Genomic DNA, 15,454 nt, shown 5'->3' on the forward strand with positions numbered 1-15,454 from the left:
TGTATGGGCCGTTAATGGAGAACACCAGGTTGAAGTTCATACATGATGGTCGTGACAGACGACCGTTGTGTGATCCATGCGGCTAACACAAACCTAGAATTCGGCTACCATTAGAGGTGTGAAATTCTTAAACAAACCCTCGTTTTCCCCCGCAAATAGATCGAAATGCCCATGCCTAACATAGCCAAGGTAAGGTGTTGGATGAAAATAAAATATGAATAGCCTACCCGGAAGAGAAAGCAAACCAAGCGGCCGCATTACAATGATAAAGATGGATGACGCAGCCTATATCAAAAACATGCACAGACCTTGACCATAGTAAGTGATATAGCCTATATCTGATATGAATGTTTATCCTTAAAAGTCAAAACAAACTACAAAAGCAATCAATTCACCAATAGCAGCCTAGAGGACGCGGTGCGTCGGGAACTGTCCTTGGTGCTGATTAATGATTACTGTCAGCAATGGTTGCCTATAACAAAGAAAACATTTTTTGTTTTTCATTATTATTTATCTATATTCATTATTAGCCTACAGTTCAGGCTTTTCTTGCGGGAAAAGCGTAGGTATAAACCAGTGGTTCTCACCATGTGGATCGGGAGCCCAGTGGGGTCCCCACATGATTTTGGGGTGGTCCCACGAATTTTAAGACCTTTTTAAAACCTAAAGAAAACAAGGAAAGAAAATAAAAAGACCATTACCGCATCAAAACAAAATATACTAAAAAGACTGGTCAAACATCGGCCAAATTGTCAAATATTAATATAAGAAAGAGGCAATATTTGTGCATTGTGAGCTTGTAGATCTGCTATTTTCACAATACTTTATACTTATCCGTGGAACCGATTTTAACAAAATGGAATGCCCCAGCCCTTACATTCCAAGTGCTTATCAGGGTGGGGGGTGCCCAGTTCAAATTAAAAAAAAATTGGGGGGGGGGGGTCACTAAAAAGGTTGAGAACCACTGATAAAAACTATTGTATCTTAACCTTTTACCAAATAATACGGGTATGTGTGCCATTGTGTGGGATTAAGCTTTGTCTGTCAATCCACTGCCCCGCCTCTATGTTCAAGCACTGTCTGTCTGAACTGTCCACAAACTGTACACATGCCATTACTCCATGAGCAGCCCATATCTGAAGTAAACTGCTGGTAGGCTACTGCATTGTCTTCATAGACGTGCTCAAATGATCACTGGATCGAGTTAACCTGTTTTGCAAGATGAGAGTCCAAACATTAGGCCTACTTCTGTTAGCTATAAGTATCAATATTTTTCCTGGTAAGTTTTTTTTCCCTTCTTTTCTTTCAAGAAAATTATGCCACACGCACAATAATTTGTCGATCTTTAGTCTACCAAAGACTGCAAGGCTGCAAAGTCTGTAATGACAATTATAAAGAAAACGACAAATGATACGTATCTTTACCATCTACATAAATTGTAGTCTATAAACCTATTGACGTACATTTAGCCCATCCTATGTGTCTTAGCCAATAATCTATCTCTAAAATTGTGATTGTGATTCTGATTTCTCATAATTCAAAACTTCGAGCAAGTTAGTGTATGTATTTCACTCAAAATGCTTTATTGAAATAGCAATACATAGTTGTCATATGGATTACCCAAATCCAGAGTGGACATTGTAAACAGGCAGCATTTTGAGCCAAGTTGTATTTGCAATTAATCCTTTTTTTCGAGTGTATTTTTAAAAAATGCTGGAAAATCGGTTTTTACAGAAGCATTCTTCCTTAAATTATAAATTATGGGATTGTTTTTAAAGTATCATAACCATGACCATTTCAATTATTATAGCCCATACGCTATGTTTAAGTTTATTTTAATTTTAATTTTCTCACTGATTCAGTATGTGTGCCATGGATTAAGGGGTCGCCCCAACGCATATTCACTAAGGGTTAACAGAGGAATCCACAGTCTCTGCATGCTTCATGAGATTTGCCTTATCTCTAGAGTGTTATGGGACAATCCAACCTGAAATCCATTCTGTCCCCCTTACACCATCTGTCATGTGTCAACATGTTCTCTGATACTCTTTTTCCAAACAGAGCATCCATAATGGTTTCACTCAGAATGTTAAGAGACAACATGCTTTATCAGCCAACTCATCAGCATTCACTGCTTTGAATTAATTTAGTCTGTGTGGTCAGATTGGCTTATGTTCCATTATTTTCATGTATTTATTTTAGCAGGGACGATACACATTAATTAACATCACTATTCTGTATAAATGAGTCAGATGTATCCAAAAGGGTAATTTGTATCTGCTGCCCCTTGGTAGTATGATGTCAAAAGGTAAAAAAGAAAGAAAGAAGAAGAAGAAAACATTTAGTACACAATACAAAATTAGAATGTAGAATTAGAAATTAGACATTTAACTGGCATGCAAAACAGGCACATACTGTATAGATCACATAAAACAAGTACATACTATTAACCATCACTTTGAAGTGGTACACAACACCATACAGCCAGGAAAGACCACACTACACACAGCATGCATACAGCAACCTCACAAACCTGACTATTGCCAACAACCAGCTATACTGAATGCATCCAACCGTGTGATGCCCTAAATGAAAAGGCTGAATGACTAGAAGCCCTTTTTCTTGTTGGTATAATGTAATAACCTCTGGAGACTACAGAGTGTATGTACTTAATTGTTGTTAAAGCGTGGAAGGGAAAGTGCATTATGTATTTTTAAAACAAATAATGCATCATTAAACTTCAGCAGATTTTCTCTTAGCTACAATGATACAGTCACGGTATATCCATTTAACCTTTTTTCGAAGACCCTTTATCCTGTCTATAAATAGTGTCTTTCTGAAAAAATGTAGGACATAGAACATAATCATTTTGTCAGTTCAGTCAAATACAGCAGCAAGCCTTAATCCTGAGCTGTACTTTGTCGTATGATGGTGTCACTTGTTGAATAGAACTGATTTTCAACTGCGACACAGTGACACCATCATATGACAAAGTATAAATTAGGTTTTAGAGAGATTTACTGAAATGTTTCCTCTCTCCTGTCCCAGTGTGTTGGTGTGCTAAGGCAAAATATGCACAGAAGCTTCTGAAAGATTTATTCGCCAATTACAGCAGTGCATTGAGGCCTGTGGAAGACACTGATACCATTCTGAATGTCACCCTGCAAATTACTCTGTCACAAATCATCGATATGGTAAAACAAAGCACTGCTTCCCAATAAGCAGAAAACAACACAACTAGCTAATACACATTATCTGTCAAAAATGAGCATTTTGTATAACTAATGCTTTTATACTTATGTTCTGTTAAATTTCTTTTTTGATACCTTGTTTGGTGTGGTCATTGTTAATTACCTCAAATTTCTTACAGGATGAGCGTAACCAGATTTTGACAGCATATTTATGGATACGGCAGGTGTGGATTGATGCACTCCTCACGTGGGATAAAGATGATTATGACGGACTCGATACCATCCGCATACCTAGTAGTTATATATGGAGACCTGATATAGTCCTATATAACAAGTAGGTCGGAGTGGTGTTGGGTTTACCAGGCTGTAGCTGTTCTTTTGTCGGTGTAAAGGCACAAGCTGAACATTCCTTGAAGCTGTTATTCATGGGAGTGTTCAGGTTCTTATCTGCTTTTTGTACACCAGTTAATCCACTTAAAAAAATGTGAATCTGAATGTCCCAGTATTATAATTGCGTTGACATCACGGCAAATAAACAGAGTGTATGATGCAGATATTCAGAGCATACCAGGCTGAGGCATGAGTGCAAGTCAACTCCTCCCTCAGTGTCTGTACTTGTGCCTTATATCATTAAATAACATTCCTCCTGTAGTCCAGCCATTAGACCTATAGTTTTTTTTTCTTTTTCTGTTACTGCCCTATGGGAACTACAGTATGAAAGGAGATATTGCCTACAATTAAATAACTTTAAAAATAAAAATAAAAGAAAACTACTATAGTAGTGTTGTGAAAGTCATGGCATTACAGTTGTCTCTGTATTTCAGTGCTGATGACCATTTCACTGGTTCCATGGACACCAACGTGGTGATCCGGCATGATGGACAGATAATGTGGGACTCCCCAGCTATCACCAAGAGCTCCTGCAAAGTAGATGTGGCATTCTTTCCGTTTGATGCCCAGCAGTGTAGGTTCACCTATGGCTCCTGGACCTACAATGGTAACCAGCTGGACATCCTGAACGCCATGGACAATGCAGACCTGGCTGACCTTGTGGATAATGTTGAGTGGGAGGTGCAAGGTATGTCCGCTATAAAGAATGTCATCTTGTATGGCTGCTGTGCTGAGCCATACCCCGATGTGACATACACACTGAAATTGAAGAGGAGGGCTACCTTTTACATATTTAATTTGCTCATTCCGTGTGTGATGATCTCTTTCCTGGCCCCGCTTGGTTTCTACCTGCCTGCTGACTCTGGAGAGAAAGTGTCTCTTGGTGTCACAGTGATGCTGGCCCTCACAGTCTTTCAGCTGTTGGTTGCAGAGATCATGCCACCTTCTGAGAGTGTACCTCTTATTGGTATGTACAATAAAATGCACTCAAAATGCATACTTAAGAGATCTTTGTGGAAATTAATTTCACTCTATGGTTGAGGTGTTGATTTTTCTTTCAATTTCCATTCACAGGCAAGTATTATATTGCTACCATGACCATGATAACAGCATCTACTGCCCTCACCATCTTCATCATGAACATACACCATTGTGGTCCAGATGCCAAGCCTGTGCCCAAGTGGGCCAAGACAGTCATTCTGCAGTATCTGGCCAGAATGTGCTTTGTGTATGAAGTAGGGGAGAACTGCATGTCACCGCAATCAGAGAAACAAGAGCCGGGCCCTGTAAAGAACACAAACTGTACCATGAATGGCCAAGCTGGCCCTCCTGGCCGAGAGGACTATGTTTTCAAGGTGGAGGGAGAACAAGAAGGTTTGGTTTACAAGTTCCCAGAAGAGAAAGAGGACGTGATGGAGCAGACAATGAGTCCAGTAGGCTCAATTGGGAAGAATCCTACCAGTAATTACAGTTCCTGGAAGAATGGTATTTTCATGAGCATGGACTGTGGAGACACACAGACATCCACAGGCAGGTGCAGGAAGGAGGGAGTGAGTGATGGAGAAAACAATGGAAGAGAAATTAACTGCATGACCCAGTGGCAGGAACAGCAGCTCCTACGAAACATTGAGTACATTGCCAACTGTTACAGAGATCAGAGGGCCACACAGAAAAGAACTGGGGAGTGGAAGAAGGTAGCCAAGGTCTTGGATCGCTTTTTCATGTGGCTATTTTTTATTATGGTTTTCTTCATGAGTCTCCTTATCATGGGTAAAGCCATCTAGATGTAGAACTTTTTAGTGATTTCTGTCATTATCGTGTTAACACATGTCTGCATAGTTTAGTGCCAGATTCTTTGCTCATTCATCATCATGTAGATATTGAAAAGAAGATGTACGGTAAAGAGTTCAACCCTACTTCTAGAACACAGCCTACCTTTACGTATGGAAGTTTAGAAGTCTAAAAACAATAGTATAGGAAATTGTACCATACAGTACAGGTTCCACCCTGGGCACTGTTCAATAGTTCCCCACTGCTCCCAGTAGTTAGGATGGGTTCAATGCAGAGGTAGAATTCCAGGTATGTGCTAATGTACTTGGCAAATACCTCAACAACATCAATAGCAACAATAAACAAATCATCAACTGTGGATTTATATTTCATTCAATGGCGATAGTAGTCTTACTGGTGTGTTCTGCATCAAAGATGAAAAGCCAAGTTGAAGTATACTATGATAACATATCCTGTTAATGTTGCGATAAAATATAGATAGCTTTGAATACTCTGAGTGCCTGCTCAACTCAGCAAACAAGAGCAATTCTATAGTCTATAGTAACACTGTGGTTTCAAAGAGAAATAGTACTAGGGTAGGGAGGGTTTCCACCAAATGTTGACCTAATTTTACATTCCCAGAATTAATCCTTGTAGATGTACTGTACATCAATTGAACTGCTTTGTTTGTTTGTTCTCCCACAGTCTTAACTTAAATACACTTTTTAAAACAAGGTTACAAAGGGCTTATGCTGCACACCAGATTATACTGTAAGTAATACTTCATAACCTACTGGAAAGCAAAGTGAATTGTTAGGATAGTTAGTGAATTATTATAATATTTTGTTTTGAAATAAAAAGTGATTGATGAAAATTGTGTTTAGGTTTGAAGGTCTGTTCATGGTGTATAGATATCAACATTTAAGTGCTGAAATGAGCAGTCAAATAAATATATCTAATCTTTCAGAAACAGCATGCACAGAATGTGACAGCTGATATGATATCATTAAGATGTGTTCAGGGCCAGTGGAATGAAATCTTGTGACATCCAGTCCTTGACCTCAGCGGCATCATGGTCAACCACTGATACTGGCAGAAGAATTTAGCCTTGTGACACAGAATATACAACCAAGGAAGCAAGTTAAACAATCACAAAGGTTGGAAATAACATTTTTGAAGGTACAGCAAAGTGAGAACCGGCCCTGGGTATTCTTGTCAAGCCAAGTCTGGATGAGTTATAGAGTGCCTTGATTGTGAATTACAAATGTGTAAAAATGTTCAAATATATCCCAGTCAGCAGTAGTTGAGGCACAGACATTAATATAATGTATGCTGATGCACAGAAGCAAAAGAAAACTTGTATTTAACTATGAAGAGTTCAGGAGGCTCAGACAACATAAAGATGTTAATGCTATTCTATTACCAATGCACTGGATGTCAGTAAAGAGCCTCCATTTGACACTGAGTTCCTGCGCACAATAATCATAGATTCACAGGTCACTTATTCAGGAATCTCCTTGCGTCTTGTGCAATCAACGCCTGTAGGCTAATATGATACTAAATTCCTTCCAGGTTTTTACATTGTAAACCTTAAGGAAGATTGGTCTACTGAAGATCCAGTATCCTATACAATAACTGGGACGAGTAATGAACCCTATAGTCATCGTCCACAGCCACCATGCTTCACAAACATATGGGTCATTAATTTATACTAATTTGCTAATTAACCACTTTCAACCCAGCATCTTTATTTTAGGCAATTTTTTTTTACAAGCATCCGGATGTGCCTTGTGAGCTTGTAGGTCATCTATTTTCACCATGTGTATATGATAAAGAATAAAATAGGGTTTGGTTATTTCCACTGAATTAAGTCTTACAACACATATTGCACAATAGCACTTGATGGACCATTTATGAACCTGATACATTTACAAAGGGTGACATTGAGTCAAAATAATCCCAAACATATCTTCCAATCGATTGACAAGATCTGCACAGGCACCACAGTTTGGATCAACTGGGTGTTCAAACATTCCTCTTGGTTTAGACATGCAGAAATCTCTCTCTCCCCCCCCTTTTTTTTAACTGAAGGGGTTCAGGCAGAGGCTAATGAAAACGTACCCCTAGAATATTGATGTATGTACCTATCATAGACTTGAAAATATAACCACACACTAGAAACTCCCATGTAGAATGGATCTTTACCAATATAAAGATTTTGTGTTGCCTCCAACAGGTTACACAAACTGTTAAACTTAAACAAATGTTGCAGGGAAGTATAGATACTGTAGACAGACATTTATTTATCCCTGTGTGAAAATTGTTGTAGCAGAAACAGCAACAAATAGTTAACAGAATAGCTAAGTACAGATATTTATATTCAATATATACAGTGTCAGCCGGCCTACAACAGTGCCTATCTTGATTATATGTACAGTCTATCAACAGTGAATATGATGAGTAAATAGTACAGTCTATTAAGAAACATTTAAGAGTTATCCTTAACAGGTGTCTGTTGTGGTTCTGTAATGTACTTCCCAGAAAGCTATGTGCAAATATATACATATATATATACTGTAGCAATCCTGCTGGTCAAATAATCACCTTTCTTTCAAGCCTTGATTTAGTATTAGGATTGAGTCACTTTTCTGTTTAGAATTTGCATGATTTTATCTCGTAATGTCTTTGTTTGCATTCCATAGATAACTGGATTTAAATTAGCAGGCACAACATGAAATAAAATATATGCAATTTTCCTTAGATCTGGATAATTTTGGAAGCGATGTAGAATGATGGTTAAAAACCCAGACCAGAGCATAATAAGATAAAGGACAAGATGACTAGCACAAGTTTGCAATGCTTTGCTATTCAAGTCTTTGTTTTTCTTAGTCCAGCAGATGACAGCAATCCTAAAATAGGTGATAGCTATGCTTCCCATTGAAGAACCAAACAGCATTACAGTAAAAATCAGACCATATACATTGTTGATAGACACGTCCTCACAAGACAGCTTAAACAATGATGCATTGTCACAGTATGCATTTTGTATAACAGACCTACAGCGGGACAACCTGACTGTGAGCCCTATCAGAATAGATACTAACATTACTGAAGCTCCCCATGCAGATGCTGACAGTGCAACCACAGCTCTAGTAGTCATAATTGACCCGTACCTCAGTGGGTGAACTATTGCCACATATCTATCAACAGCCATAATGATCAGTATCATATGTGAGGCTGAGCCAAATGTGTGACTATAAAATGCTTGAGCGACGCATTGGTTGTACGTGATGAACCTCTCTGTTGATATGATGTCGGTCATGAGCCGTGGCAGTAAGACTGTGTTGCCTATTAGATCATTAATAGACAGGTTGCAAAAAAGGAGATACATTGGTTGGTGCAAACTCTTCTCAGTGATAATGAGAGTGAGCACTGTAATATTGGAGACGAGGAGACTAAAATAAACAAACAGTAGTAAGAAAAACAAGGGGTATGTGAACTCTGGAGAAATGTCAAAGCCCTGGATTTCCAGGACACCACTTGGAACTGTAATGTTGCCGTCCATTCTGTTTAATGCTGAATATAAACCTGTAAAAAAGTTATTGTTATGGTTGAGGCAGGTATTAGAAGAAAAATTCAGCTATATAAGAAAACAACAACAACAACAACAACAACAACAACAACAAACAAAAAAAAACAAAAAAGATAACTTTTAAACCATAGCATTAGTGAAATAAAAGTGTGAAGCATCCTCTCAGCACAGCTATTTCCTGGTATTATACAGTAGGTACTAGGTAGACTACAATTACATTATGAAGTGCAATTCAATAATAAATAATATATATATATATTCAATGTATAGTTTTTTTGTTTTTTACCATAACAATTTGTTGTTGAATGTTGTATTATTGTTGTATATTGTATCAAGCAATACGCAAAGAAAATACTCTAAGCCTAAAATGTATTGATTATTTAAATTCAATTAAATTAAAATGATTAAATAATGAACGTAAAACAGTTGTTCCATGTGGATGCATTACCTTGTGTTTGAATGCAGGAGCTCAGGCTCAGGAGCAAAGCTGACCCCTTTTATCCTGGACGTATCCTATCGTTTTCCATCATCAAACAATTATCAAATCAACACTGAGGTCAAAACATGTGTCACATGTTCATGTTTCCTGTCATCCCTAGGCTGAATAACACAGGAATTCATCAGATAACAGTATAATGTAGGAGTTAAAGGTAGAGAGACCTGAAAAGCTTGAATGAGCACTTAAGGTCAAAAAGGTGTTTTTCAGTGTCAGTATAGGGTTGCAGAATTTGTCTAAAAGAGGAGTGTGCGTCAACATAGAAAAGTCAAGTATGTAATCACTGTTGCAACACAATGTTTGAGGGCATGCTTAGGATAATTACTGTAAGTTAAAGGGCTTAGTATTAGTCTAACAAGCCCTAACTAACAAATAACAACAGCCAAGAGTCTAATTAAGGTTATATGATAAAGTCAGTTTAATATGTTTTTTTCTCAGATTCACATACTGTAGATCAGGGGTTTTCAACTGATTTTGACCCAGGGACCACCATCCTGACTAAGAGCAACCTGGGGACCACCACTATTGTGCGTGGTGGGTCCATCATAGACCCACCCCACACAATAGTGGTGGGGGGTTCATGCACCACAGGGAGCTGGAGAAAATAGCTATAATATCAATATAATATCTAATAAAATACAGTGATTTTGTTTGAATATGATGGAATATGATTAAGGATTACTGTGATTATGGTAAGCTCACATTTCATATCACACACACACACACACGCACACACACACACACACGCACACGCACACGCACGCACACACACACACACACACACACACACACACACACACACACACACACACACACACACACACACACATACCATACAGTAAGAACTCCTGTAAGTTATTAAAAGTAAAAAAAATAAAAAAAATAAATAAAGTTTTAAAAATGTTTTAATGCATGGCCAGGGACCACCTGCAATACCTCCGCGGACACCGGTTGGTGAATGATCTACAGTGTAGATCATTCAGCCATATGCAAACATTCACAGAATCAAATCAATGAACTCAGGGTCTTTTGTGTCCATTTCTCGGGGGAGAGATGATTAGTCTGTCCTGACTGCCCTTTTTAGTTCACTTCCTTTGTTCAGAAAGCCCTGATGTGACCATTTAAGTCACATGTTTAGTTTGGCCTTGCTGCCTTAGTTCTCTTGGGATACAATTATGAAAATTGATACATTTAGCTGTGTATTTTTGTGATTGTGAAACATTCTAATGTTATTTATTATATAACATTTAATAATAATAATAATGATGATGATGATGATGATGATGATGGTGGTGGTGATGATGATTATTATTACTATTATTATTATACTTTCACTGTTTGTGGACCTGCAGTTTATGGACAACATGTCAACATTTGTTAAGAACTGTGCTCTTGTACTCTAGGAAAGTAAACTAAAATAAAGACATTAATACATGTATTTTAGCCGCTGTTTTGAACTGCAGTACTATTGAATTGTAACAAGATTACCTCATATTGAATGTTAGAGTCTCCCATTGAGTGTTATGAGAAACAAAAGCACCCTCCATTAGCAAACAACAAGGAATGTCATCGTCAACAAGAGGCCACCAAATTATCAAGGGATTAATTACAAAGTGAGACAGTTAATAACACATCATTTAATCATGTCTCAAAGGGGATCATTAATAAATGTTTTTTTTACAGAATAATGATGCACACGTTGCTAGCTGATGTAATCATGTCAATAATCAAATCATATTTATCTTTTTGGTCCGGTGGCGGAGATTATGTTTTTGTAATGCAGCCTCTAGCCATAGAAAAGTATATGCCTCACTTTTTTATTACTAGACTGGTGCCTGAGCACTAGCTTAGTCGGGAATGATGCAAGTCGGGAATGCATGCCCCACCCGTCCCTTTTATGCCCATAAATGCAGATTTTTGTATCTGTCTGTCTGTGTCCCTTTCATGCCCATACATGGAGTTCCGAGTCAGGCATGCCCAAATATGGAGTCCAAGAGTCTTGTGACGTCAGTACTATGACAGGGTACTCCAGTCCATATAAAGAGATTTGTGGTTTTATAGTTTTTTTTTTAGATGCGCTGATCCGACTGACCGACCGACCTCGGTGCCTCAGAGATGCGCGCGCCGAGTTTGAAGTTTTAATCACAATAAGATATTGCGGTAGTTCTTTATTAATTTGGTGAAAATAAAGAAAAACATCACATGGAAGCACCTGGGACGTATCATCAGTGTTGTAGCCTGGGGTCAACGGGTGTTTCGGGTCTCGCAACATACACCCTCGCCCAGGTGACCCAGCCGGGGTTGATCAAGCCCCCGACTTACGTCCCAGTATCTACCCGCGGTCAGTCCTCTTAGGGCAAGACAGGGCCACTCAATCCGCTTCTCCGGAACTACTCTGCCGAGGCTCTGAGAGGCTCAGGCACGTGGAGGGACTAGGCTGTGTGGATGGCCTCCTGGCCGGGCTCCTCCTTCGTCTCACCAAGTCCAGGACCTGAGCGTTGCACCAGACTCCCCGGTTCCAAACATTTCATTCTGGCGTGATGGTTTCTTGGGCCGTGGTGGTACTGCAGACTCCACTTGCGGCTTGCTCTAATGGCCCTCCTTAAAGGCCTCACGTGGATTTGTTGGGCTTCTTCCTCACGGAAGACACAGGCTGGGGCACTAACCCATACTGCTCCCGGATGCCGTCTACATTCCGGCTGTCAACACAGCGTCTTCTGCTGCGCACCTACTGTACCAAACACTCAGAAGTGCAAAAACATCACTTTTTATTAGAACACACCAAAATACAATTGTTTTCGTGGCTTTTCATGTGGGCTAATGATAGCGATGTACAGTAACAGCATAGAAATTGTCAAAACACTACTAATCTTTTACATAAAAGCTATTTCAACAGCTATTAATATTAATACCTAGAGCAAAAAAAAGAAAAAGGTGATAACCCGAAAGCAGTTTCAGCTATTATCTTTAAACTTGTGCTAAAGGAAATTAGGGCGAACTCTGATGACCTCAAGGGATACGGAGGTTGAGTAAACAAGCCTGGTGGTGATATTTAAGACGGTAAGATGCCCAGTTCTCAACATCAGAAGTTGCAGCACTTTGCGACAAGTCACGTTTTAACTGGAAGATGCATTTCAAGCCTATACTTTGTAAATTTTGGTTTAGTGTATTGTGATTTCATGACAAATTTTCCTTGTAGATTTTAAGTCACACAGTTAAGCTAATATGGAAAACAGATCCGTCTGGTTCAGTACTGAGTTAAGTCTGGACCCATTCTTTATTCCGCACAGAGGAAAGTATGCCATATTTTTTCTAGGCCTTGCAATTTATTTCATTGGCATTTTCTGTAACCTCACCTTGTTGACATTAATTATCTTGCAAAGGAACCTTCACAAACCCATGTATTTCATTCTCTTTAGCCTTCCGCTCAATGATCTGATAGGTATCACTGCAATGCTTCCAAAGGTACTTTCTGATATAGTAATGGGGACAAACAAGGTTTCGTATCCTGTCTGCGTCTTACAGGCATTCTTGCTTCATATGTATGGAGGTGGAGTTCTGTTCATTCTGGCAGCAATGGCCTTTGACCGATATGTTGCCATCTGCATGCCACTACGATACAGCTCTCTTATGACGCCGAGAGGTGTCATTTGTATCATCTCTCTTGTTTGGGGTCTTGACTTTGTTTTGATTGTATCATTGTTCTCTTTGCAGACAAGGCTTCCCAGGTGCAAATTTGCCATTATGAATGTATTCTGTGATAACCCATCTCTTCTAAAGCTCACTTGTGGCGGCAACACCACAATCAACAATGTCATAGGTTTATTTAACACAGCTGTCATGCAACTTGTCAGTGTGACTGTTCAGGTATTTTCTTATGTGAAGATTCTTATTGCTTGCTTGGTTACAAGGAAATCTGAGGCAAAGAGTAAAGCTATTAACACATGTGTTGCACAGTTGGTTATATTCTTCATATTTGAAATTGTGGGGACTTTCACCATTTTATCTCACAGATTCAAAAATGTCTCTTCTGACTTGCAAAAGATAATGGGAATGCTCATATTTCTTGTGCCTCCACTGCTGAATCCAATTGTATATGGGCTGAACACAAGTGAAATACGAAACACACTCCTTAGAGTCTTTAAAAATGAAGTGTCAGCCTAAATCCTTTGTATCATTTCTAAATTAATCAAATTAGCCTTATCTTAGCGTTATTATAAATAATAACACAAAATATTTGTACTGTACTGTACCATTGTTTATTTTGGTAATGCTCTTCTGATATCATGTAGAACAAAGAATCACAATGTGTTGAAAAGAAATATCTCAGTACCAAATGATTTACTCTTGGAAATGTAAACAGAATCACTAAAAACTCTTTTGGGCAATACAGTACAGTATGTGAAAATGGAATGTGGCATTGTGTCATTTGGCAATGAAGGGTTTTTATTTTTATGTTATTGTAATGGAAGTAATGAAGAATCCTTATCCTTCAAACAACCTCTGAAGTTAACTTTCCTGCTCTGTTGAATGAAACTCATAATTCTAGTATACGCAGCCTGTATCCAATACAACACGAAAGAGAAAAATTGAGAAGGCTTGGCTGAAAGCATTACAACGAGTGTGTGAATTTTAATGGTAAATAGGGAATTAGCTTACACTTAGTAATCTGTGATTGATTTTACATTTTAATAGTCATTGAAATGATAAATGTATGTATGTAGTGTTGTTTATGCTTTTGTAAAATTAAGCTGTATATTCAAGGAATATGATTGAGAGAATGGTTGGTCACTTTATTAGCTTAGATTAAAACATTATTGTGATCAGAATCATATGCTTCTATTTGCAGGTCAATGTTCATATTTGATGAAAATAGGCAAAACAGTATCACCTGTTGCAGACATCACAATAAAAGTGGAGGATTTTTGACTTGAGAAATGAAATGTTTTAATTTTTTTTTTTTTTTGGGGGGCTTTTCTGCCTTTAATTGGATCCGATAGTACAGTGGAGAGTGACAGGAAACAGGGAGAGAGAGACTGGGAGTGATACACAGCAAAGGTCATCAGGCTCGGGAACAGGATCTGGAACAGGACTCGATGCGCCTTAACCATCGACGCCCCTTGTTTTGATTGTATTTTGTTGTTTGTTTGTAGTTATGCATAACAATATCAACCATTTTCTTTATAATTAAGGAAGTGATTAATTTGCTTCATTACACTGTATTCTTGTAAACTGTGAAATAAAGACATTGCTTCACCAGCCTGCTGGGTTTCCAAATTAATGTTGTTTTTCATATCTCAGAATAGGATTGGTATTGGGATTCTCCTGCATGCGTCAGACATTGATTCAACCTGGCTATTCTCTCACGTTGCGTGTTGACGAGGACGGATGATTCACGATTCCAAGCCTATCGGTACAGGGCTCAAGTCCGCTTCTGTTGGTGCACCTATCTTGTTTTAAATGTTTTTAGAGGATGCAGCAATTTATTATAAGTTGGAAGTGAAAACAGTACTTCCGCCTTCCAGTGGGCGGGACTCCTGGTAAAGTTGAAACCAGAAGTCGAGTGAGAATATGTTGAGAAAATGAGAAATGTAAAATAATTTTTTTTAATGTGATTTCAAATGGTTCCCATACTACTGTATATTGACAGAAATAGATAGATTCAGTGTGAGTTAAAAAGTGCAAAAAAGAGTGCACTTATTGCATTTATTTTAAATAACTAATTAACCTAATCTGAGACAGGACATAAAATAAATATGATGCAGTATTCTAGATCAGGCCTTATTCAACACCAATAGGCCTATCAATGCTATACCAGCTGAGTCAGTAAGCACACATAGGCCTATAACGCCATAGATTAGTGTAAAATTACTTTTCTCTACATTATTAGACTAAACACAAAATACAGGCTGGAAAAGGAAGGATAGGATAGATAGCCTAGAGACACCAATGTGTCCTATCTGCATTTAACCCTTCCTAATTGCTCTAAGACAAGAGTGTGTAGCCCAATGGTTC

General features: G+C 38.4%; 2 protein-coding genes across 2 annotated transcripts; one reads left to right on the top strand and one right to left on the bottom strand.

The window, feature by feature from the left end:
• Window positions 1-7,980: 7,980 nt before the first annotated feature.
• Window positions 7,981-8,916, bottom strand: LOC308085106 (olfactory receptor 52E4-like; the record flags this gene model as incomplete). The annotated part of the gene is made up of 1 exon (XM_080428181.1): window positions 7,981-8,916. The coding sequence occupies one exon, from the start codon at window positions 8,914-8,916 to the stop codon at window positions 7,981-7,983; it is 936 nt and encodes a 311-aa protein (XP_080284307.1).
• A 3,748-nt stretch (window positions 8,917-12,664) lies between these two features.
• LOC308085165 (olfactory receptor 52E8-like) lies at window positions 12,665-13,603 on the top strand (the record flags this gene model as incomplete). Its single annotated transcript, XM_080428250.1, has 1 exon — window positions 12,665-13,603. The coding sequence occupies one exon, from the start codon at window positions 12,665-12,667 to the stop codon at window positions 13,601-13,603; it is 939 nt and encodes a 312-aa protein (XP_080284376.1).
• Between the last annotated feature and the right edge of the window lie 1,851 nt (window positions 13,604-15,454).

This window comes from Gymnoscopelus braueri (assembly GCF_963280865.1).
Source record: "Gymnoscopelus braueri genome assembly, chromosome: 5".
Lineage (NCBI taxonomy): Eukaryota > Metazoa > Chordata > Actinopteri > Myctophiformes > Myctophidae > Gymnoscopelus > Gymnoscopelus braueri.